Source organism: Thalassophryne amazonica, chromosome 19 (assembly GCF_902500255.1).
Source record: "Thalassophryne amazonica chromosome 19, fThaAma1.1, whole genome shotgun sequence".
NCBI classification, from domain to species: Eukaryota; Metazoa; Chordata; class Actinopteri; order Batrachoidiformes; family Batrachoididae; genus Thalassophryne; species Thalassophryne amazonica.
The window spans coordinates 41660084-41683570 of NC_047121.1; the positions used below are offsets into that span (position 1 = coordinate 41660084).

Sequence of the window (23487 nt, forward strand, 5' to 3'; positions counted from 1 at the left end):
TAGGTATTTCCCTCGCTGGTGTCGTCCATTGAGGGCTGATGATTGTCTGTGGATGAGAGCGGTGAAGAACGGAGCCGATTACTGCAATGCAGAGCAACCAACCAACACCACACTGCGCTGCAGCATGTTTCATGTGTGCGTGTGTGTGCACATTTGCATGTAAGAAAATGTGCATGCATCCACAGCAGCGGCTATTTTACTACGACTCTGCTTGTCATGCCCAAACACCAAAGCTTGTGCAGCTATGCACGGCGCCTTTTAAACAGATCGCTTTTCACTGACATCAAACCGTGCCCAACTGTGCATTTGTAATAGCCGGCATGTTTACAGCGAGAAGGGTCTGCTCGGCCTAAATTTATGATGCAAAATAAGTGTTTTAATGTGGCTAATTGTCCAGCTCCTCGCCACATGTCGACCATCTCTGCTTAACCGATGCCACGGCAGCAGGCGTTTCTTAAAGGAATAAATGACACCGTGGTGGTGGAAGCGCGAGAGGCAATCTAAGCCACAGAGGCCCACAGGCGTTTGAAGTCTAAAGACTCTTTCATCCTCAACTCTGGGAAATGAATGATTTTTTTTTTTCCACGCAGTGACAGGACAGCTCTGACAGGACCCAAACACATGAACCATGGCAAAGCTGTCAGATTGTCACGCGCAGGAAAACACGCGTGTAGACACCAAGTGCACAGCTGGAACAGCTTCACGAAAACCCAGAGCTTTTTCGGTTACGGGAGAGAAATTGGTTAGAGGTGGGGAGGGACCCAAAAGTGAGACGAGGACAAAGAGAACGATGCTATAATTAGTTGTTTGTTGCTTTAACTGGCATTTAGTTTTAACGAGATTTCTTTGTGTGCAGACACAATGGGGCTGATGTGGCATGAGTGAACTACACAGCTTAGAGGATTAAGGCTGGACTGATGGCACACTCTTACACACTCCATCACACACACACACACACACTCACACACTCACACACACACACGCACTGTTGCAAACAGGAGGATGCACATGTGCACGCACGCACAGCACCCACAGCGGGATTATGTGTGCAACAGAGTTCTGAACACTGAATGAGGAGGCGTCTGAAGAACTGCACTCGTCACTGAAGGCTGGTGAGAGCAAAAACAAACGTGCACGTGACCTGTGCACCATGCAGCATATAGAGCAGCATCTCTCTCTCGCTTTCTCTCTCTCTCTCTCTCTCTCTCTCTCTCTCTCTCTCTCTCTCTCTCTCTCTCTCCTCTCTCTCTCTCTCTCTCTCTCCTCTCTCTCTCTCTCTCTCTCTCTCTCTCTCTCACTGCTGTCTGTCCTGTGAGGCTGAGCAAGAAAAGAGGCAAGGAGAAGTAGAGGACATGAGGAAGCACAACATAAAAAGAGAGTGAGAAAAAGAGCAAATCGGACAAGGAGAGGGAAGGGGAGCAAAAGAGGAGGAGGCAAAAAATCATTAAGAAAAAGAACAACAGCTACATAAAGTGAGACATCACGTAATGACCTCTGCTATGCTGCCACTAGCGTCACATATCCTTATTTCACAAACAGAACAAAAACGTGGTGTTCAGTCAGGGGCAGATCCAGGAATTCTGTGATTGGGGCGGGGGGGGGGCGTACTGTCAGCTACATGCTATATACATACACACACACACACACACACACACACACACACATATATATATATATATATATATATATATATATATACACTCAACAAAAATATAAACACAACACTTTTGGTTTTGCTCCCATTTTGTATGAGATGAACTCAAAGATCTAAAACTTTTTCCACATACACTATATCACCATTTCCCTCAAATATTGTTCACAAACCAGTCTAAATCTGTGATAGTGAGCACTTCTCCTTTGCTGAGATAATCCATCCCACCTCACAGGTGTGCCATATAAAGATGCTGATTAGACACCATGATTAGTGCACAGGTGTGCCTTAGACTGCCCACAATAAAAGGCCACTCTGAAAGGTGCAGTTTTATCACACAGCACAATGCCACAGATGTCGCAAGATTTGAGGGAGCGTGCAATAGGCATGCTGACAGCAGGAATGTCAGCCAGAGCTGTTGCTCGTTGAATGTTCATTTCTCTACCATAAGCTGTCTCCAAAGGCGTTTCAGAGAATTTGGCAGTACATCCAACCAGCCTCACAACCGCAGACCACGTGTAACCACACCAGCCCAGGACCTCCACATCAAGCAAGTTCACCTCCAAGAGGTTTGTGAACAATATTTGAGGGAAATGGTGATATTGTGTATGTGGAAAAAGTTTTAGATCTTTGAGCAGCGCACCCTTGTATTGTGGTTTGTCAGCCCTCTACCTCATAAGATTTAGTTTTAAGTTGTTTTGAGTGATATTTTTTTAAACAAAAATGTTGATTGTGATAATAAAGTATTTTGTTGTCACGTACAATGTTTGGCAAAATTCTATCCTAGGTCTTTTGGATCCTTTGCATCTATGAAGCTTAAATATGAAAAAGTACTGGTATCGGTATCGATATTGGCAATACTGGGCCTGTATTTACTTGGTATCAGATCAATACCAAAATTCCCGGATATTTTGAGCATTTCAGAAGAGTAAATTGTTTTCTGAAACATTTGTGTCGCTTACTGTAGTTTTTGACATTTTGAAATATTTGTGTATTTTATAAACAAAGGAATTTGAATTGTCCAAAATATTTCAAAACTGAATCATTTTGAGGCATTCATTGGCTTTAGTGTAGCAAACATTTGATAACTAGATTTTTTTTTTTAAAGCAGTTGTTTAATTTAGTGCATCAAACGTTTTAAAATAGTCTGTCATGTAACAGGACTGCTTCGTTGTGTTTGGAGCAATTAGAGAAACTGAATAATTTTCAGAAGTATTTTATTTGGTTTTCAAGCATTTTGGAAGCGTGTTTCCCTTTCTTCTGAATAGCGCTATTATGCATTTTCAAAAGACAATTTTCTCGAACAAATGTTTTATTTAGTGTTCAGATAGTTCAAAATAGTGAATACACTTAATTTATTGTTTTGATCATTTCAAAACATTGAATGTGTGTCTGAAGTAATCGTTTCCTTTCATGTTTTTGGCATTGCAAAATAGTAAATTATTTTCTAAAGCAACTGCTGAACTCTTATTTGTAATTTAAAAACACTGAAGTTTTTTCTGAAGCAGTTGTTACAGGTCTCTCTGATGTTCTAATGTGTTTGTTGACTGATCCTCTTTTAAGACTGAAGCAGAGATTAGACTGAGCCTTCTTTGTTTTGGCCCCTGGACTGTGGAATAGTCCCCAGGCGATTTGATGTGCCTCCATCCACATATTTAAGAAGGCTAAAAACTAATATTTATTATAGAAACTTTTGAAAAAAGTCATTACATCTGCTTAGTGACCTGTGCTGATTTAGCGTTCTTCAAATGGCCTTTCAGTTATCCAGAGTACAAATTATTAAATGACAACTGGGAGATCCTGACCTAAGATTAGCCAGCGTTAAGAGCTCATGGGTAATGCAAATGTTAGCTTTATCTAGCTAAGGTTAGTTAAACTGTAACTTTAGACAAGCTAACAAGCTAACATTAGCATTCATCTGGAGACACTTGGCGCACTCTAATTCAAAACAGCTAAAGGTAAGAAAGCGTATTAAGCAAACTAGCTCATGACTTATATTCACCTTCCGCAGTATCCTTTAGCTTGTGCCAAACACTGGAACACAGACTTTAAATAAGCTGTGTTAAGAAATGGTATGGTCCACTTGAGGGGGTGTCTGAAATTGTACTACAGGCATGAATATGTGAAAAATGTTATTGCATTTACAATTACAGGTAATGGGCCTTTCACACCGCGCGTAGCGACCCATCTTTTTGTCACGTCTGTGCACATGGTGTGAAAGGCCAATTACAACCATAAGCAAATATTTTGACCATCCAAGCTGTTGCTTTTACCTATTTTGGGAGGGTCCAGGTCTTAATTAGGAGGGCAGACCCATCTCGCCTCCCCCAGTACTCCCTTTAATTTGAACCATAGAACCATAGCATAGTCTTGTGCACCAGCATGGATTCCCAAAATTTCCTGCGTAATTTCCTGCATTGTCTATTGTGTCGATAGCATGGCCCAAGCAGAGGGTCACCCCTTTGAGTCTGGTCTGCTTGAGGTTTCTTCCTCAAATCATCAGAAGGAGCTTTTCCTTACCACTGTCACCTGTGTGCTTGCTCTAGGGGTTAGTAAGGTTAGACCTTATTTGTGTGAAGTGCCTTGAGGCAGCTTTGTTGTGATTTGGCGCTATATAAATGAAAATAAATTGAATTGAAATAAATTGAACAGTAGCTGTTTTAAATGTGCTATATAAATAAAATGAACCTGTTTCATTTTGGTGATGGATTACTTCAAACCTGTGAATCATTTTCAATTGGAATTGTTTAATATAGTGTTTTGAACATGAAAACACTGAATCATATCCATAGATCTGTGCATGTAAGAGTTTTGATCTGATCTGGACCAACTGTGATGAAAAAACTGAAGGTCACCCAAGGACAAGGTGATTTGATTTTATGAAAAACGTCTATATATATATATATATATATATATAAAACCCCTGGCAAAAATTATGGAATCACCGGCCTCGGAGGATGTTCATTCAGTTGTTTAATTTTGTAGAAAAAAAGCAGATCACAGACATGACACAAAACTAAAGTCATTTCAAATGGCAACTTTCTGCCTTTAAGAAACACTATAAGAAATCAAGAAAAAAGATTGTGGCAGTCAGTAATGGTTACTTTTTTAGACCAAGCAGAGGAAAAAATATGGAATCACTCAATTCTGAGGAAAAAATTATGGAATCACCCTGTAAATTTTCATCCCCAAAACTAACACCTGCATCAAATCAGATCTGCTCGTTAGTCTGCATCTAAAAAGGAGTGATCACACCTTGGAGAGCTGTTGCACCAAGTGGACTGACATGAATCTTGGCTCCAACACAAGAGATGTCAATTGAAACAAAGGAGAGGATTATTAAACTCTTAAAAGAGGGTAAATCATCACGCAATGTTGCAAAAGATGTTGGTTGTTCACAGTCAGCTGTGTCTAAACTCTGGACCAAATACAAACAACATGGGAAGGTTGTTAAAGGCAAACATACTGGTAGACCAAGGAAGACATCAAAGCATCAAGACAGAAAACTTAAAGCAATATGTCTCAAAAATCGAAAATGCACAACAAAACGAATGAGGAACGAATGGGAGGAAACTGGAGTCAACGTCTGTGACCGAACTGTAAGAAACCACCTAAAGGAAATGGGATTTACATACAGAAAAGCTAAACGAAAGCCATCATTAACACCTAAACAGAAAAAAACAAGGTTACAATGGGCTAAGGAAAAGCAATCGTGGACTGTGGATGACTGGATGAAAGTCATATTCAGTGATGAATCTCGAATCTGCATTGGGCAAGGTGATGATGCTGGAACTTTTGTTTGGTGCCGTTCCAATGAGATTTCTAAAGATGACTGCCTGAAGAGAAATTTCCACAGTCATTGATGATATGGGGCTGCATGTCAGGTAAAGGCACTGGGGAGATGGCTGTCATTACATCATCAATAAATGCACAAGTTTACGTTGATATTTTGGAACTTTTCTTATCCCATCAATTGAAAGGATGTTTGGGGATGATGAAATCATTTCTCAAGATGATAATGCATCTTGCCATAGAGCAAAAACTGTGAAAACATTCCTTGCAAAAAGACACATAGGGTCAATGTCATGGCCTGCAAATAGTCCGGATCTTAATCCAATTGAAAATCTTTGGTGGAAGTTGAAGAAAATGGTCCATGACAAGGCTCCAACCTGCAAAGCTGATCTGGCAACAGCAGAGAAAGTTGGAGCCAGATTGATGAAGAGTACTGTTTGTCACTCATTAAGTCCATGCCTCAGAGACTGCAAGCTGTTATAAAAGCCAGAGGTGGTGCAACAAAATACTAGTGATGTTTTGGAGCGTTCTTTTGTTTTTCATGATTCCATAATTTTTTCCTCAGAATTGAGTGACTCCATATTTTTTTCCTCTGCTTGGTCTAAAAAAGTAACCGTTACTGACTGCCACAATCTTTTTTCCTGATTTCTTATAGTGTTTCTTAAAGCCAGAAAGTTGCCATTTGAAATGACTTTAGTTTTGTCATGTCTGTGATCTGCTTTTTTTCTACCAAATTAAACAACTGAATGAACATCGTCTGAGGCCGGTGATTCCATAATTTTTGCCAGGGGTAGTACATATGGGGCAAAGTCTGAACATCAGTGGACCATGTACATTGAAGACAAAGGAGATTATGTTGAAAGATAATGCAAGAAAAATCTTTCTCCTGTGATGTTGTGATACAGAGAACTTTTTGAAGGAGAGAAAGAGAGAGAACATTTTAGAATGTGTATTCCAAGGAAATGATTGAGGATACACCTACTACGGCTGCTGTTAAATATTAATATAAAGTCATATATCACCTTTCTCATGACATTGAGGATCAGTTTGGAGCAAATATAGATGAAAAACGGTGTATTCATCAAGGACAAAGTGGTTCAGTGATGGACAAAACTGATCAAAGGTCAAGGCCACACAGGCCACACATATTTAATTCTTTTGAAACAGTTAATCATTTTCTGAAACAGTTGTTTCACTTAATGTTCCAGCATTTCAAGACAGAGTATCATTTGCTGGTTCATTTGGCTGAAAGTATCAAAAAGCCTTGTTTCTGCCATCATCGATCTTTTAGCGTGTGGAACACTGTGGGCACTCAGCTTTTCTCAAACCTTGCCTGATCGTTATGTTTGGCGGACAAACGTCCAGGCTTAGCGTACCTCGAGCTGTTTCTTGCATGCCACAACATTAGGGTAATGGGGAGTGAAAGTGAGTGTGCATTTATCGGGGTCTGTGTGTGTGTGTGTGTGTGTGTGTGTGCGTGTGTGGGCTTTTGTCACACAGTTGCTGTCCTCGCAAGGTTTTCTGTAGCACCCTTTATTGTATTTTCGCGGGTCGGCGGTAAGAAGGCTGAATCAGATGCAGAATCATCCTATACATTAATATAACATGATCCCTTAACAGGAGAGCTTCAACACGCAAAAAACTAAGAATAAATATATTCACAACTGCCTCTACTATTGGGAGGAGATGAAAGCATAAAAAGGTACCTCCAGAAAAAGATAATAAGCGATAATTGGTTGAAATGTTTCTCTTTCCAAAAAAAACAAACAAAAAAAGGCCTTCGTATCCTGGATTTTGTCCGTCATTTAATGCCATTAAAATTTCCTTTGAGAAATAAAATCAATACATTGACCTCAGCGCCTTTGGCCGATGAAAGTAAACGGGAAGCAGAGGTCCTTGTAGCCCCATTAAGTCCGGGCGGTTTAGTAATCCAAAGTGCATCCGTTGCCACAATGTCTCGCTGTCCTACGATGGCTTTCACTTACATTCCACAAAATAATAATATTAATAATTTCCCTGTCTTTTCTTCCACACAAATTCAAGTTGAACCTTCATTTCCTTTCACACAGCTCCCAAGCTGTTCCCGATTAGTCCAGACATGTCCCCCCATCTGCAGCCCCTGTTCAAATTCAACTGGGTGTAAGCAAACCAAGTTAACTGGATGAGGTGGAAATGAACTGAACTGCATACAAACAAATCCAACACTGACTGGGCACGTTGTTATTTTTTTGGCTCATCCAGGGAAATGCAATTATTCAGCGGAGTTGATTGGTTGGCGTCTCAGTCGTCCATCGGCTTCCCATCCATTCGTGACTAGTTAAACCACTTTGTTTAGATAAATAGATCTGTATTCATAGAAAAATAAGCATTGACCACACTGCTGGCTGTTCATTGCTAAGGCACTTGGCTGTTTTCGGTCATTTCCCTCCCTGTCGCTTTGTCGTTCCTTCGCCCAGCGCGTCCACACCTTGCAGCCATTACAGTTTATGTTTGATGTTGCAAAAGCTGGTGTATTTCACCTCCACACGGGTCTTTTTATGAGTGATAATATGAACACTAACGCTCACTGCTGTATCCTTCTCCCTCTGTGGTGCAGAGGAAGAAAAAAAGGAACCCGCCGCCTCAGCTCTGTCAGACCGTGAGGCTTATTGGAGGAACAAATACTTCAGTAGCTGCAGCTGAGGATTTGCCTGCAGGCTCAGATCTGGGATCAGTTACCAACCTATGCACCAGAAGTGGGGAAAATGCAAAACTGACCTCGGCTTCTTCTAAACATACTACTGCCGCTCCTGCCACGGGCTCCTCTCAAAGTCATGTCAGCCTCTGTACAGGAGTCTTTGTTATGAGATAATTCATCACCAGAGAGGGAAGTGATGAGGAGATGAGAGGAGCAGGAGAAAGACGAGATGAAGGAGCGTTAAAACTGGTAAGACCGGTCGAGAACCTCCATGTAATCTGGTGTTGTCCTCAGTCTTGCTCCCTGCTCGCTCTGCCTCATGTTACTGCTGTCTGCTGGCGAGCTGGCTGTGGTGACCACCGCGGTTTGGTCCGGTTTAGTGGAGTCCTGTGTGGAGTCCTGGGAGTGAGGGTAGCGCGGTGGTGGCCGCGCGTACCTGTCGGGCAGGTCTCTGAACTCTGGGGTAGGTATTCTGAAGAGGCAGTCCACCAGTTCCACTTTAGGAGTCGGACCCTGGCTGTCGATCACTGTGGGGCAGAGGATCCCATTCCCATGGAGGCCGGCAAGGGGTCCTATCGCCCCAGCAATGGTGCTGATGGGGGACGAGGACACCTCCAGAGTCCATTCTCGCTCCTTCTCTGCTGTTGAGGAATATCCGCCCTCAATGTCTTTGGAAGCTGGAAACGTCTGCTGCTGTTGCCTCTGTTTGCCCCCCGTGGCCTGCTCCTCTTTGTAGATGGGGTTGCTACAAATATGTGAGTCGGAAGCAGGGCCGGGGCCTTTAGGTGCTGATTCTGGGGGCAGAATGGTGTCGTACACGTGGTTGTGTTCTGATGGAGGTAGGGAGGGTGTCTCTGGAATGCTGTGGTGATGGTGGTGGTGAGTCTGCTCCGTAAAGATGCCACACTCCATCTGGATTCCAGCCAAATCAACCTCTCCCTGGCGACGGAATGGCAGCTTGTCCCTCCTCCTCAGGGCATAGGCAATTAGTGCCGCTGCTGCGAAGAACGCTGAAACAAACAGCACCAGCAGGCTGAGCACTAAAACCGACAGAGGGATTGAGTCTTTTCCCGGAGGGATCAGGGGGCCCAGCCCTGAGCCGGGGTAGCCAACCGATACAGCTCTGTCTGGGGCCGCGGAGGTGGCTGTCTGCTGCTCCTGCTCTTGGTCCTCCTGGGGCTCTAGCTCTGGGCAAAGGAGCTCCATAGACAGGGAGCGGAGGTCTACGCCTTTGGTCTTTTCAGGTGAATGGCAGACCACCTCTCCGACCACCACTACAGCACTCAGCCCCTCCAGCCAACGCTTCAGTGGAGCTGCTTCGCAGTTACACTCCCACGGATTCTGTTGCAAGTCCACCTACAGAAACACAAACACCACAGTGTGCTGTCACTGTGAAACAGCAAACCAATTACCGCTCTGTCATAAACAAATATAAAAGAATCACTCTGCAGAAAAGAAATAAAAATAGATGACCAGGCTAATTTTCTTACAATGCATGACCTTTGATGATCATAAGCTGATCCCCCAAAGCAGATTTTTACGCTACCTGTATAGTCTTAATTGTGGCATCAAATTATTATCAACATATGAAAATTAGTTATTTCCCTTCTGCACTGCCAACACAAGCAACGTGCGTGTGCACAGACAGACCCTGATATGACTGTAACCTTTAAATATTAAATTTCAAAACAGTATGACTCTAGTTCTGGTATTTATATGTTATTATGTTTCACCACCAGATGGGGCATAGCGACGGGAACATTTGGAAACATTTTTTCAATACATTTAATGATGTAGTGAGGCTCCGTTCAGCACGGCTCGGGGTGTCTTCTTTATAATATGGGCTTTGAACAATGTTCAAAGCATGGTTATTTCAAAGGGTTTGAAACAGTGTTTTGACTTTGGTATCTCTAATTTGCAGGACAGACAAATGAGTTTGGCCCCAGCCACACATTCTATCTATTCTTCAATTCCACTTTTACATTCCATTTCTGTTGTATGCTTCCTTCTGTATTTACCCACATAGTGGTCATCGTGTTTCTCCCTATGGTTGCTAACTATATAGGAAGAACACAGCAATGAGCGCATAGACCCTGTTCAGATTGGGGTGGGCAATCCAGACAGAGGAAGGATGAGCTGGATCAAAAACAATCCAATCAGATATGAGCCTGATTTTGACTGGGATTTGCTGAGGTCCGAATGCAAATGTGGCTACAATCTGGCTAGCTCAGGGATCATGACACCAAACTTCCTCACTACGTCTGTGTGCCCACAGCATCCTCTCCACTGTGACTGCAACGGCGAGGACAGCAAACTTTCTTTCTCTGAGGTGCCTCCTCGCAAAGAAATTCCACCGGGTGTGATCCCTTGCATGTGTCACACACGTCCAGACCACACACTCGCGCTGTCATGTCATGTCCAGATCCACACCCGCACGCTGTCATGGCCACATCCATGCTCCCGCGCTGTTATGTGCAGATCAACAACACGCACACACTCCCGCACTCTCACTTCCAAACACATCTCACTGGATTGAGTATGGATGTGTGTTGTGATTTGGCGCTATGTAAATAAATGAAAATGAATGGAAAAAATGTGTAGGGTGAGCAGGATTTGAAAAACATGTCTAAACGTTATCCATCCAGAAAGCAAGCCAGTCTGCCCTAAAAAAAATTGGTCCGCCTTTTGCATCTGCACATGCGTCATTTCGGACCACAGCAGCACGTCTGAGAGGGACTGTCTTCACCAAAAACAATCAAATAGATTAATGTGATTATTAACCATCAGATGATAAAGGTAAAACCTCTTAATTCATTTGAAAGTCAGTTTTAAGCAGACGAGGCAAATTTCCATGAAGCTTTGAAATGTCCAATGCGCAGTGAACACATCAGCTAAGAGCTTGTTTAGCCGCGGCGCTCTGATCGCTTCTGTTGCCTATTATGATGAAATAATATTGAATTTATGTCTAAATGGTTGTTGTACAAAAGCTTCACATATCTGTCGCTGACATAGATGATGACTGTAGTGCAGTTTGAAGCAGAAATGAGGTGATAATCCGTGAACAGCGTCATCGGGGAGACCGTTTGGTCAGCAACACCGGTGTCACCGACCGAACGGTCCCCCTTAAAAATTAGTCCGCCCTGCCTTCAGTGCGCATGCGTCATTTCGGACTGTCAGCAACAATTCACCGATTATCACCTCGTTTCTGCTTAAAACTGCACTCCAGTCATCATCTATCTCAACGATCAAAGCGCCACAGCAGCACGTCTGAGTCTGACGTGCTGCTGTGCCTACGTCATTTCAGAGCGTCAGTAGCGACACACAGAATATCGCCTAGTTTCTGCTTAAAACTGACTTTAGAATGATTTGAGAGGTTTTACTTTGTCATCTGATGGTTATTAATCACATTATTCCCTTTTATCACTTTGGGTAGAGTTTGTCTCAGACATGCTGCTCTGGTCCAAAATGACGCATGCACAGTGACAGCAGGGCGGACCAATTTTTAGAGGGGACCATTTGGTTGGTGACACCAGACTGAATCCAGCCCCAGTAACAAGGGGGCCATAATGTGTCCAGTGTCCTGGAGGCAGAAAAACTAAATGTTAGTTCATCAAGCATCCCCCTAACTATCCAGGTGGCAGACATCTTTGGAATATTACAATGCCAAAGGAAAGTTCCTCTTTCGATTGATCTATTGTATCAAAGTTCACCAGATGCAATAAGGTTTGTCTTGGTCATAGGTTCTTTTATCACGGTGAGTTACAAGATAATAGATTTTATTGTTTTTGTGTTATAGTCCACACAAGTTGACTTGGATGGACTCACTCACTCACCCACCCATCCATCCACATTTCTGCTGTTCAAACCACACACTGTTACCAGTGCAGGGAAAAACTGAAAGGTGGTATTCAACTATGGTTCTTGATATTCTGTTAAATCTGTTCAAATGTTTTACTGACCTCTTACTGAGATACAGCAAGGAGGTTGTGCAACAGACAATGCCTTTGTGATGCAACTGTAGAAGAACGAGCTCGTGGGCCGCACACTAAGAAGATGACAACAAGACAAATGACATTTTCAAGGACGAGAGTACATGTATAGAAAATGAGTTTTGGAACATTAGCATAATAAAATGCAGCACGACTTTGCATGAAGGCCAGTGGCTCTGAGAAACGCACGTGATGCACGGCAGCGATTAATGTTGGAAATGATGCCATTTAAGCACCATCAAAAGGTGAAAGTGTGTGCATTTACTGAACGGTCATGACATAAAAGTTGTAGTTGGGTTGTGTGAATATTTTTAGTATGCAGACCCTCTGAGTTTTCAGAAATGGTTATTCATAAAACTGATTAAACCTGTGACGTGTGTGCACGACAGCATCCCTTTTTTTTTTAAACAAAACAGACAAAATGTGATGCAAATCCCCCGTGTGTTATAATCCAATAGGTGTGTGTAAATCTCATTGTGGAATATTGATGGCATGCCCTAAACCAAATTCAAATAGTTTTCCTCACTTTAAAAAGCCTAAAGTGGATTATGCACAATCACATTTGCATTGTCTGCTGAAAGGATCTGTTCCATATCTTCAGCAGCAATTTTGGCAATGAGAGCAGATATTCATCGTATCGCAGTTCCTTCCAAGGAGCTCGCGCCAACGTCACCGCGCTAATTTGGCAAAACAATCCTCCACGCAAACAGGTGGATGCTTTGCTGAGATGATTCAGTGCGCCGTATGATGCACAACAGGATGCTTGCAGAGGTGTGCAGCCGCTGGGTGGCTTTAATAACAGCATTATTGTCACTGGACCCCAAAGATCCCCCCGTCAGCCCCCGTGATTCAACTTCATCCTACACTTTATTAAAGGCCGTCTCCAAAGTGCACACCTCCAGAATCCTGCACGGTGTGGAGGCGCACAGGGCTGCGGTTTAGCCTGAATGAAAACTCGAGCTTTGTGACATTTAAGTAAAACTGTGCATGAGCTAAATGTCACCTTGTTCCCATAGTTTCATAATTTTGACAAGTACAATTCTGTATCTGTGTGAAATTACCGGAGCATTTTTTTTTCTTCGTCGGTACTTTGTTTTCATGTAAATCCCGAGGGCTCTACTCCGTCTCCTTAGCGAGCGCCTGTCCAATGTGCCCAGTGCCTGCTCACCTGCTGTGTGATGTGTTGACAACCTGTCAATCATAGCTCTGCTATGAAAGAAGGCGATAAACCTTAAGTTTCGCTTGACAGGTGCTTGCAACAAACAAAGAAAACAATTATATAGATTTGTTACAGCAAACACTTTCAGTTGGTTTGATTTTCAATAGGCTGTGTTTACGTCTGTGTCTGTTAGCAGGATTACTCGAAACCTAATCGACTGGTCATAACAAAACCGGTCGATAGCAACAATATTGTATAGGTTTAAAATGACATATTCCACATTATACCTGGGTGGAGGTGCACTGTAATCACTTACCCAAAAATTTAATAAATGGGTCAGACTGCCCATTAAATGGAGCTACAACAACGAATTGGTTCATCCAGTGCATCAAAACATTGAATCATTTTCTGAAGCAATATTCTAATTTACTGTTTTGAGAGTTGAAAAGGAGAATCATTTTAATAAGCAATTGGTTAATTAAGATTTTTGAAGCCTTTTGTAGTCAAACATTTTCATTAGCAATTGCTTCATCCATCCATCCATCCATCCAGTTTCTTCCACTTTATCCGGAGTCGGATCGCGGGGGCAGCAGCTCAAGCAAAGCCGACCAGACCTCCCGATCCACACACACCTCCCCCAGCTCCTCTGGGGGAACCCCAAGGCGTTCCCAAGCCAGCCGAGAGATGTAGTCCCTCCAGCGTGTCCTGGGTCTTCCCTGGGGCCTCCTCCCAATGGGACGTGCCCGGAACACCTCTCCAGCGAGGCGTCCAGGGGGCATCCGGAAAAGATGCCCGAGCCACCTCAATTGACTCCTTTCAACGTGGAGGAGCAGCGGCTCGACTCCGAGCTCCTCCCGAGTGACCGAGCTCCTCACCCTATCTCTAAGGGAGCGCCCAGCCACCCTGCGGAGGAAACTCATCTCGGCCACTTGTACTCGCGATCTCGTTCTTTCGGTCATGAGCCAAATCTCATGACAACAGGTGAGGATCGGAACGTAGATCGATCGGTAAATCCAGAGCTTTGCCCCCCTACTCAGCTCTCTCTTCACCACGACGGTCCGATACAGCGACCGCATCACTGCAGATGCTGCACCGATCCGTCTGTCGATCTCAATTGCTTCATTAATTTATTTATTCATTTTTACATGAGGCCATCAAATATGGCTGTCAGGTATTGCGAAGGCTTTGCGTCCATCTGTCCATCTGTCTGTGCTCAGCATAAGTCCAGTCTTATTACTGGCAGGCTTCAAATTGACAGGGAACATTCTTGAGACGCAGACATTGGACAATTTCAAAGATGGCTAACCTTGACCTATTCTAAGAGGTATTTTAAGAAGTTAAAATGTCACATTCTGTTTTAATCTGTAGTTTTATATGGAAGTAAATCTGTGCCATCAGTTTGAAGTTGAATTTCTAAGGTTGAATTTGTTAGCATCAACAAATTTGGCCTCAAAAACGTCAACCTAAAAAATAAAAATTCAACCTAAACAAAAATATTCAACCTCAAAAAAATAGAAAAGCAGTGAGAAGTAATCGATCCCTGTCTCAGGGAACATTGGATGATTGAGACAGGGATCAGTTACTTCTCCCTGCTTTTCTATTTTATTAGGTTGAATTTTTTAAGTTGAATTTTTTTGAGGTTAAATTTTTTGATACTAAACAAATTCAACATTGGAAATTCAACTTCAAACTCTGATTTTGATGCTTAAAAAAAATCAGCCTTAAAAATTCAAATTCAAACTCTGGCCTGTCCAAAACCGTTTTGTTTTGTGTGTTTATATACACGTTTCTCTTAACACATCTGAAATTATTTACAAGACATTTAATAGATGTTAGCATGGTGATGCCACAGGTTGGTAGCTAACTGCAAAACTGTTTTGTTTGTGTGTCAGTGTAACCACTGTGTCATATATTATGTAAAAGCTAGCAAAAAATAAAAACTTCTAAAACTGAAAATGCTGTTTTTGGAACCTAATAACACCTCTGAACTCATTTACAAGACATTTTGCGGACGTTAGCATGGTGACGTTGCTGGTAGCTAGCTGCAAAACTCAGTTTCGTTTGTGTATAAATATAACCTTCGTGTCATATATTATGTAAAAGCTAGTGAGAAGTAAACACTTCTAAAACAGAAAACGCTGTTTTTGTAACCTGATAACACCTCTGGAATCATTTACAAGACATTTTGCAGATGTTAGTGTGCATTCTAACTTCTGCTAACGCAAAGCCAATTTCCTGTGGAGTTAAACTTGTCTCATTAATATATGCAAATGCACAGAGTGATCTACAAATATTCCCTGAGTTGCACACGTTCCGCTCTTAAAATGTAAATATTATTTTTGATTGACTGTTTGATAGAGGGGCTTTGTTGAACATGTACAAATTGTACGACGAAGGCACAGTCCGGAAATGGCACAAAAATTCAGTGGGGAAAACCAACAAACCGTTGTCGTAAAACGCCATAAAAAGCCACAAACTGACGGCAGACGAACACAGACATTATAAAGATGACATTATAAAGAGACATCGGATTGGTTGCTGAGGTGCAAGAAATGCAGCCGCCATTTTGCACCGTAGTGATTCTATCACAAGGCACAGTGAAGGTTTGATTTTATAATCTTATTTTGTTTTTAATCTTTCTAACATAAAGCCCCTCCCCCAGAAGCAAGGGTGCAATTTAGAACTAGAAACTGGGGGGGGGGACAAAGTCCGAGGCCCGCAGGGCCGAAGCCCATAGGCCGGGGGCTTTAGGCCCCGAGAAGCCAACGGTTTCTAGATAAGCTCAGATGCATTCTGAGCATCCAGAACAGTAATTTTAATGTTTTGAGAAGAATATAAAGTGATACACCATTTGACTTATGCAATTTGAAACTGGATATAAGTACTTTATTCTGAGAATAGCCAGCATTGATTTTATTAACATCCTGGTGTAAATAAGGTATCACCACATGTGTAGAACTCAAAAAGAATGACAGGTTGAGTTCTCGTTAAAAAAACAACTGCAATGTGGTAAAATGTATTCATAAATATGAAAGAACAGGCTCTTAATAATTATTAACTATTGCATACTGTATTTTTTTTCTCAAGATTTGTTTTTGCATAAGTTTGAAAAAACAACAGATCATAATTTATTTCTGATTTCCTTTTCGAACTTTCAGAATTTAGTAAATTAGCATATTGATAGCATTGATACTTATGTGTAGACATTAGTCCCTAGAGGCAACTATTTCTGGTTTCAAATCTGGGCAAATGCAGTCCAAGAAAATTCCGAATGTGACAAACAAGAAACAGGTGTTGTAAACAAGTCAATGCTGCTAAAAATACAAACTTGCAGAAACAAAGATACTATTCTGACATGGTTTTGCACATAAGACCGACATGGTTTGCACATAAGACTGGAATAGCATGTTTCAAGTACACACATATATGTCAGAAGGTGGGGGGGGCATACCATATTCTGTCCCCCCTGGTTGAAAAGGTGGTGGGGGGGGACATGTCCCCCCTATCCTCCACCAAATTGCGCCCATGCCCAGAAGGTTTTAGCCATGCTCATGCTCTACCGAAGCATTTACTCAAAAAAGTCTGAAGGACCTAAATGACATGGAAGATGCTGAACAGCTTCGCTCGTCATGTCGGCGACATATTACACATGTATCTTACGTAATATATCTTAATAATTAATTAAACAGCTGCAAATTATAAAGAACACAATGCTCATACAGCTGAGGGTATTTTAGCCTTGCGTTCTATTTCAGAGTGTAGACAGACAATTTCACCCACAGGTGTCTGATTTAAATGCTGCAGCGATGAGTGAAACGTTCTCTACAATGAATTTGGCAACGGCACGGTGTCACGCTGTAGCCACAATGGACTCAGCGACGTCTTGTGGTTTTATCATTATGATAGAAATCAAAGATCAAGCCACACAAAAAAATCCCATCAGGTGGAGGGAAAGAATCGGAATCTTCCCATCTTGTTCTCTGGCTAATAACTGATCGTTTTGCACAAACAACAGCGTTCTGTCAGTCGTCAGAAGTCAGTCTGCGTACGAGTCAATAAAAGTCTGTCTGGAAGTTGTGATGCAGGGATTTCTCTGCACTCGCTGGCGTCTTGATGCCCTTGAGCGTCAGTTTACAGCGCCTGCTCTGCTGATCAATGCAGTTCGTTGTCTTTTCAGTAAAAATGAGAAGAATCCATTTGGAGAAGGGGAAAAAAATCGGTAGTATGTGCTCAGTTGTGCTTAAAATAATGTGCTTCTGAAAAATGCCTTCCTGGTTAATGACTGAGCCACTGAAATGCATCAAAAGAAAGAACTCCTGGATTCTCTGACACTCTTAAATTTCATCATTCTGAGCTGAGCACCTTACGGTTGTCATTTACTTCCACACTGTGCTTGTGCTCCTTCGACCTGCCTCGTCGACTTTTACCTCGGATAGTGATTTCCCCATCAACCCCTGGAGAAGGGACATGAATGTCTTCTATCCAGCTGTTTGTGTTTCGTGAAGGCGGGGGGAGTGCATGATCGTAACAGCAATGGTGAAGTGCAAGAGGCGGTGGTCCACTGAGGCTCCATGTCAGAGGAGAAATTGGCGTCTTTGCCTCCGTGTGATTGCTGAACATCAGTGCAACATGGTGATGCAAGAAACAAGCCCTTGATCTTTTATTCTGCGGGGAAAACAAGCACTGATTCCTGTGCTGGATAGTTGGATTTTTTTTTTTAAGTTCAATTTGTGCAGTAAATATGTAGGCAGAGCATGATGTCTGTGTTTTACTTATCTGCAACTACAACACTTGGCAACGAAAATGGATCTGGAAACACGCTCTGCGACGCTGTCCCCTTTCTTTTTTAACAGTGAGAATTTTTCTACACTGTTCCTCGTAATTAGCGAACAAACAGTGGGAGTGTCTGTGCTCACCAGATGTAGACGTTGGAAATTAAAGCAACTGAGAAGCATGCACGTGGATTTCAAGCACTATTTAACTTTAAAACTACACATGTTGAGAGAGCCAGAGAGAGAAGGAAGAAGTGTCTGTTTCTACTACGTTCATATAGAATTCTTTCAGCTGGGTTGTGTGGACTTGTGACCTTGTTGCCTACAGGTGAGTGAGTTGGGGTCCACAAAATTAGACCACAAGTTATCTGAAACGGCAAGAAAAGTTGACCAAAAAACAAAATTAGCTTACTTTGCCATATTATAATAGTTTTAACCATTGGAAGCATCCAGGATGGTGATGATTTCTTCATCTGGAGTGGGTTCAGAATCTTTTTTTTCCTCCTCCAGCTGCCTGCAGGTCAGCGATGAGGGCAACGTCTGTGTAGAAGATTCCTGATGTGACTCTTTAGATCCTTACTGCCAGTTCAGATTGGGCCAGAATCGATACACGTGCCCGCCGCACACAGAATCGTCCGCTCTCATCACTGCCTGCAGCAGCCCGATCGAGGAGGAAGAAGAAACCATTGTCCACACTGATGATCCCTCCCAGAAATGGTCAAATAAAAATTGACTTTATAGGTAGTCTAAATTTTTGTGGTCCACAACTTGACTATGAGTAAAGCTGAATGGTGACTTACGCGTGCACGAGTTAACGGGGCTCACCCGTATCTCTTTAATTTAGTCAATTTTACGAGGTCTCTTAGATAATAAACCGACCCTTTTATTTTTTTTTTTAACTATATGGATTTGAATGACATGCGATTACACCAATCATGCTTGAACCCTCGTGCGCATGCGTGAGTTTTTTCACGCGTGTCGGTGACGTCATTTCCCTGTGGGCAGGCCTTGAGTGAGATGTGGTCCCGCCCTCTCGGCTGAATTCCTTTGTTTCACATGCTGCTCGAGACGGCGCGCGTTGCTTTATCAAAATTTTTTCTGGACCTGTGAGGAATATCCGAGTGGACACTATTCGAGAAATTAAGCTGGTTTTCTGTGAAAAGTTTAACGGCTGATGAGAGATTATGGGGTGTTTCTGTCGGTGTAAGGACTTCCTACGGAGCGGGACGTCCTGCAGCGCTTCCAGGCGCTGTCGTCGGCCTGTTTCGAGCTGAAAACATCCTAATTTAAGGCTTAATTCACCCAGGACATCGTGAGAGAACAGAGAAGATTCAGAAGAGGCCGGCATGAGGAATTTATGCGGACATTCCACTGTTTAAGGACATTTTTTTAATGAAAGACGTACGCGCAAATTCGCCAAGTCATTTCCGTGACGACTCGGCAAATCTGGAAAAACACCTCCGTGTTGAAAACCATTTGTAGAATTCAGGCGGCTTTTAATGGCTTTCAACAAGTGAGTAACTGAGAAATTGTTTAACAGCTTGGGCATGTTCCAACTTGCCCGTTAAGATTTCCAACAGAGGTGTTTTTCCTGCCGCGACCCCCCGCGGTCGGGTCCAGCCCGACATGCGACTCTGCCCGCACGTTCTTTCATTACAAAATGACCGTTAACAATGGAATGTCCGAATAAACTCCTCATGCCGACTTCTTCTGAAAGTTCTCTGTTCTCTGACGACTTACTGCGTCAACAGAGCCTGAAATGTGGACGTTTTCAACTTGAAACGGCGAGACGCTGCCGCCTTGAAGCGTAGATCGCCGTCAGGCGCCGTGGACCGTCCTTAAAGCGACACTACCAGACCAAAATCTCTCATCAGCCGTTAAAATTTTTACCGAAAACCAGCTGAATTTATTGAATGGTGTCCACTCAGTTGTGCCTTACAGTTTTGAAAAAAATTTTATCAAACAAAGCAACAGTCTCTGAGCCATTCCTAAACAATGAAAAAAATCGACGAGCGGGTGGACGACTCCTCACTCAAAGACTGCCCACAGGCGAATGACGTAACCGACAGGCGTGAAAAAACTCTCGCATGCCCACGAGGGTTCAAGCATGTCTGATGTAATCACACGTGATTCAAATCCATATGGTTTTTGAAAAAAATAATAAGGTCGGATACTTTTCTAATAGACCTCGTATTGAGGAAATGCTCTCTTTCTCTCAAACACACACACAGGCCCCATTCTCTGTGCACATCCTCACACTTGCTCTCGTCATCTTTTGTAACTAATTCCATATAAACCCCTTTCAGCAGAGTTGTGTGGACCTGTAACTTTGTTATTTGAGTTTTTCAGTACAAGGGAGGTGATGGTCTAGTGGTTAAGCGTTGGGCTTGGGACCAGAGGATCCTTGGTTCAAATCCCAGCCTGACTGGAAAATCACTAAGGGCCCTTGGGCAAGGTCCTTAATCCCCTAGTTGCCCCCGGTGTGTAGTGGGCGCCTTGCATGGCAGCAGCCTTACATCGGGGTGAATGTGATGCATTGATGTGTAAAAGCACTTTGAGCACCTGATGCAGATGGAAAAGTGCTATATACATAAATGCAGTCGATCTCTCTCTCTCTCTCTCTCTCTCTCTCTCTCTCTCTCTCTCTCTCTCTCTCTCTCTCTCTCTCTCTCTCTCTCTCTCTCTCTCTCTCACAGGCCTCATTCATTGTATACCTCACTCAACCTTCACCCTTGATCTCTTCATGTTTCATGACTCGATTCATAGAAAATTCTTTTTGGCAGGGCTGTCTGGACTTGTGACAATCTATCAATCAATAAAATTAAAATAGTGCTATGTTTCTCTGCTATGTTTCGTAAATGGTTTCTCTCAAATGGAACCCACTTACCGTGAAACATACTCAGCCACTGCCTATGCTCTCTTTATCTTTTGTTGCCAAATTAATCCAAAATCCTGTCTGCATGTTTGTTTGGACTTGTTTGTTTGGGGGAGGTGATGGTCTAGTGCAGGGGTCACCAACTCTGTTCCTGGAGAGCACCTGCCCTGCATGATTCCACGTCTACCTACTAAAGTCACACCTGATTTTTTTTAAAAAGTGGTGTTTTCCAGCTATTGATTGGCTGAGCTCACTCTGATAGAGTTAACTGCCTGGGAGTGGAACAGGGAGAGTTGGAAAACATGCAGGGCAGGTGCCCTCTGGGAACAGGGTTGGTGACCTCTGGTCTAGTGCTTAAGCGGTGGGCGTGAAAGCAAAGGATCCGCAGTTCAAATCCCCACCAGAGCAGAAAATCACTAAGGGCCCTTGACTGATCTGGTGCATCAATACTTGTAAGATGGGGGTTCTCACTGAAGTAAGTCATACACATGCCACAAGGCCCACTGGTGCCAGCGCTTATCCTTGCGTACCGTAGTGTGAAGTGGATGAGAGTCTACAACTCCCTGTGGATGAGACACCAGTTCATCACACATTACTTTCTCTTCCAAGGCCAGTAGCCATTTACAGCTGGGTGGACTGGGGCAGGGCATCATGGTGGCTTAGTGCTTAGCACAGTTGTCGTCTAGTAAATAACTCTTGTGTTTGCTTCCAACCTGGTCCTTTCTGTGTGGAGTTTGCATGTTTATATGGATTGAAAATGACTGAAAGTGGGAAAGAGTTTTTCTATGTATATGTGTTGGCCATGCAATAAACTGACAGCCTGCCCAGGGTGTTCGTCACATCTCACCCAATAACCATCAGGACAAGCTCCACCCCCTGTGACCCTTAACTGGAATGAGTGGGTTTTTAGAAAATGGATGGATGGATGGATGGATGGATGGATGGATGGAGGGACGGACAGATGGGAACAATGCAGATGGATGACACAGACATGTACCACAACTGAGAATCAAACTTAGGTCTATATATCGGCAGCCCAACTCCTATCCTTTTTCCAAAACCAACAAATACTGTCATGAATCAATATTAAGGTGACACTAATTTCCTCAATAATGAAACAAAAATAACAAAAGGATCATATTGTACTTCCCATATTTTTTCTTCTTCAGAGATCATTTTTCTTTTGTTCTGAAAACGGAGCTGTCTTTCTGTGCAGTGCCAGAAGGATAAGTGGCATTATTGGATTTTGATGCTAAAGCAGAATTCCAGACCTAACCTCTCTCTCTGACACCATCTGCATCAATGCAAATGAATGATACAAAATTCCATCTTTTCTGCTAAATGCAGTTAAACATGCATATTTAGCACAAAGCTACTGGCATTCAAACATTGCTAATGGTCAGATGACTGAAGAGCTGTGCTTATGTTCAAGGCCCTACAGGGGTCATGTTTCTATCATACGGTCAGATTTTAAGAAAATCAGTCCACTATTTTGTTAATTCGACATTTAAGTTGTTCCTCCAAAAAGATCCTCAGGTAATTTGTAGAACCACGTCCTGTTTTCTCAACACCACCATTCTCTGACTGATCAGGCCCTTTAGTGCGCCCAGGTTCCACAGCACCCATGAGATGCTGTGTAGCTACTGGGGGTCAAACAAGCAAGTTGCCACACAAAGGAAGACAATTTATTATTTTCATTATTATGTAGCACTTCTGTGATACACAGGAGGCAAGGTTATGTTCGATATAGAACATCACTCTGTGGTACTTGGAGTATCATTCATTCATTCGTTCCTTTGTTCATTCATTTCCTGCTGCTTATCTGGCTCCGGCTCATGGTGGAATGCGAAACCAATCAAAACAAATTCATCTCAAATTATAGAAAAAAAATGACATTATTATAATTATAATTTGATTGTAATTAATATATTACATATTGTATATAATAATAATAATAATAATAATAATAATAATAATAATAATAATAATAATAATAATAATAATAATATATTATTGTTGTTGTTGTTTATATTAATTATCAAAAAATCTTGCTAAATGATGAACTTTAATCTTTTTTCAAAAATATTGTGAAGCACTTTGGGCCAATTGTCTGGAAAAGACTATGTTGCTGTTATTAAACACCAGATGCTGACTGTAGCCTTTAAATATGAAATTCAGAAACCCTGTTAAATCCAGTTCAACACTAGAGAGTGCAAATCAACTGGAATGATTCAAAACATTTGTTCTTCATTTACCCATTTTCTGGCATCAGACTAAGCAGCTCATCCCTCACTTCCCTATCTTCAGCCAAGCTCTCTAACTACTCCTGGGGGATTGCTAGCATTCACAAGCCAGTTGGGAGATATAAAACCTCCAGCATGTCCTAGGACTTTTTCAGGGCCTCCTCCCACTTGCAAATGCTTGGAAGACCTCCCTAGGGAGATGACCAATTGTATCCTGACCAGATGTCCAAACCACCTGAGCTGTTTCTTTTCAGTGCAAATTAAAAGTGGCTCTACTCTGCGTCCCGTCCAGATATTCAGATATTTAAATTTTTCATCTTGTCCTTGAG

At 42.5% G+C, this 23487-nt stretch overlaps 1 protein-coding gene across 2 annotated transcripts in view; it reads right to left on the reverse strand.

The window, feature by feature from the left end:
* Positions 1–6962: 6962 nt before the first annotated feature.
* The window catches only part of LOC117532084 (SLIT and NTRK-like protein 3), a 35184-nt gene continuing 18659 nt past the window's right edge, over positions 6963–23487 (reverse strand). For both annotated transcript variants that reach the window (XM_034195322.1, XM_034195321.1), the window contains exon 7: positions 6963–9476. In XM_034195322.1, coding sequence (XP_034051213.1) covers positions 8361–9476 — 1116 coding nt within the window. In that variant the 3' untranslated portion in view covers positions 6963–8360. The remainder of the gene's footprint in view (positions 9477–23487) is intronic.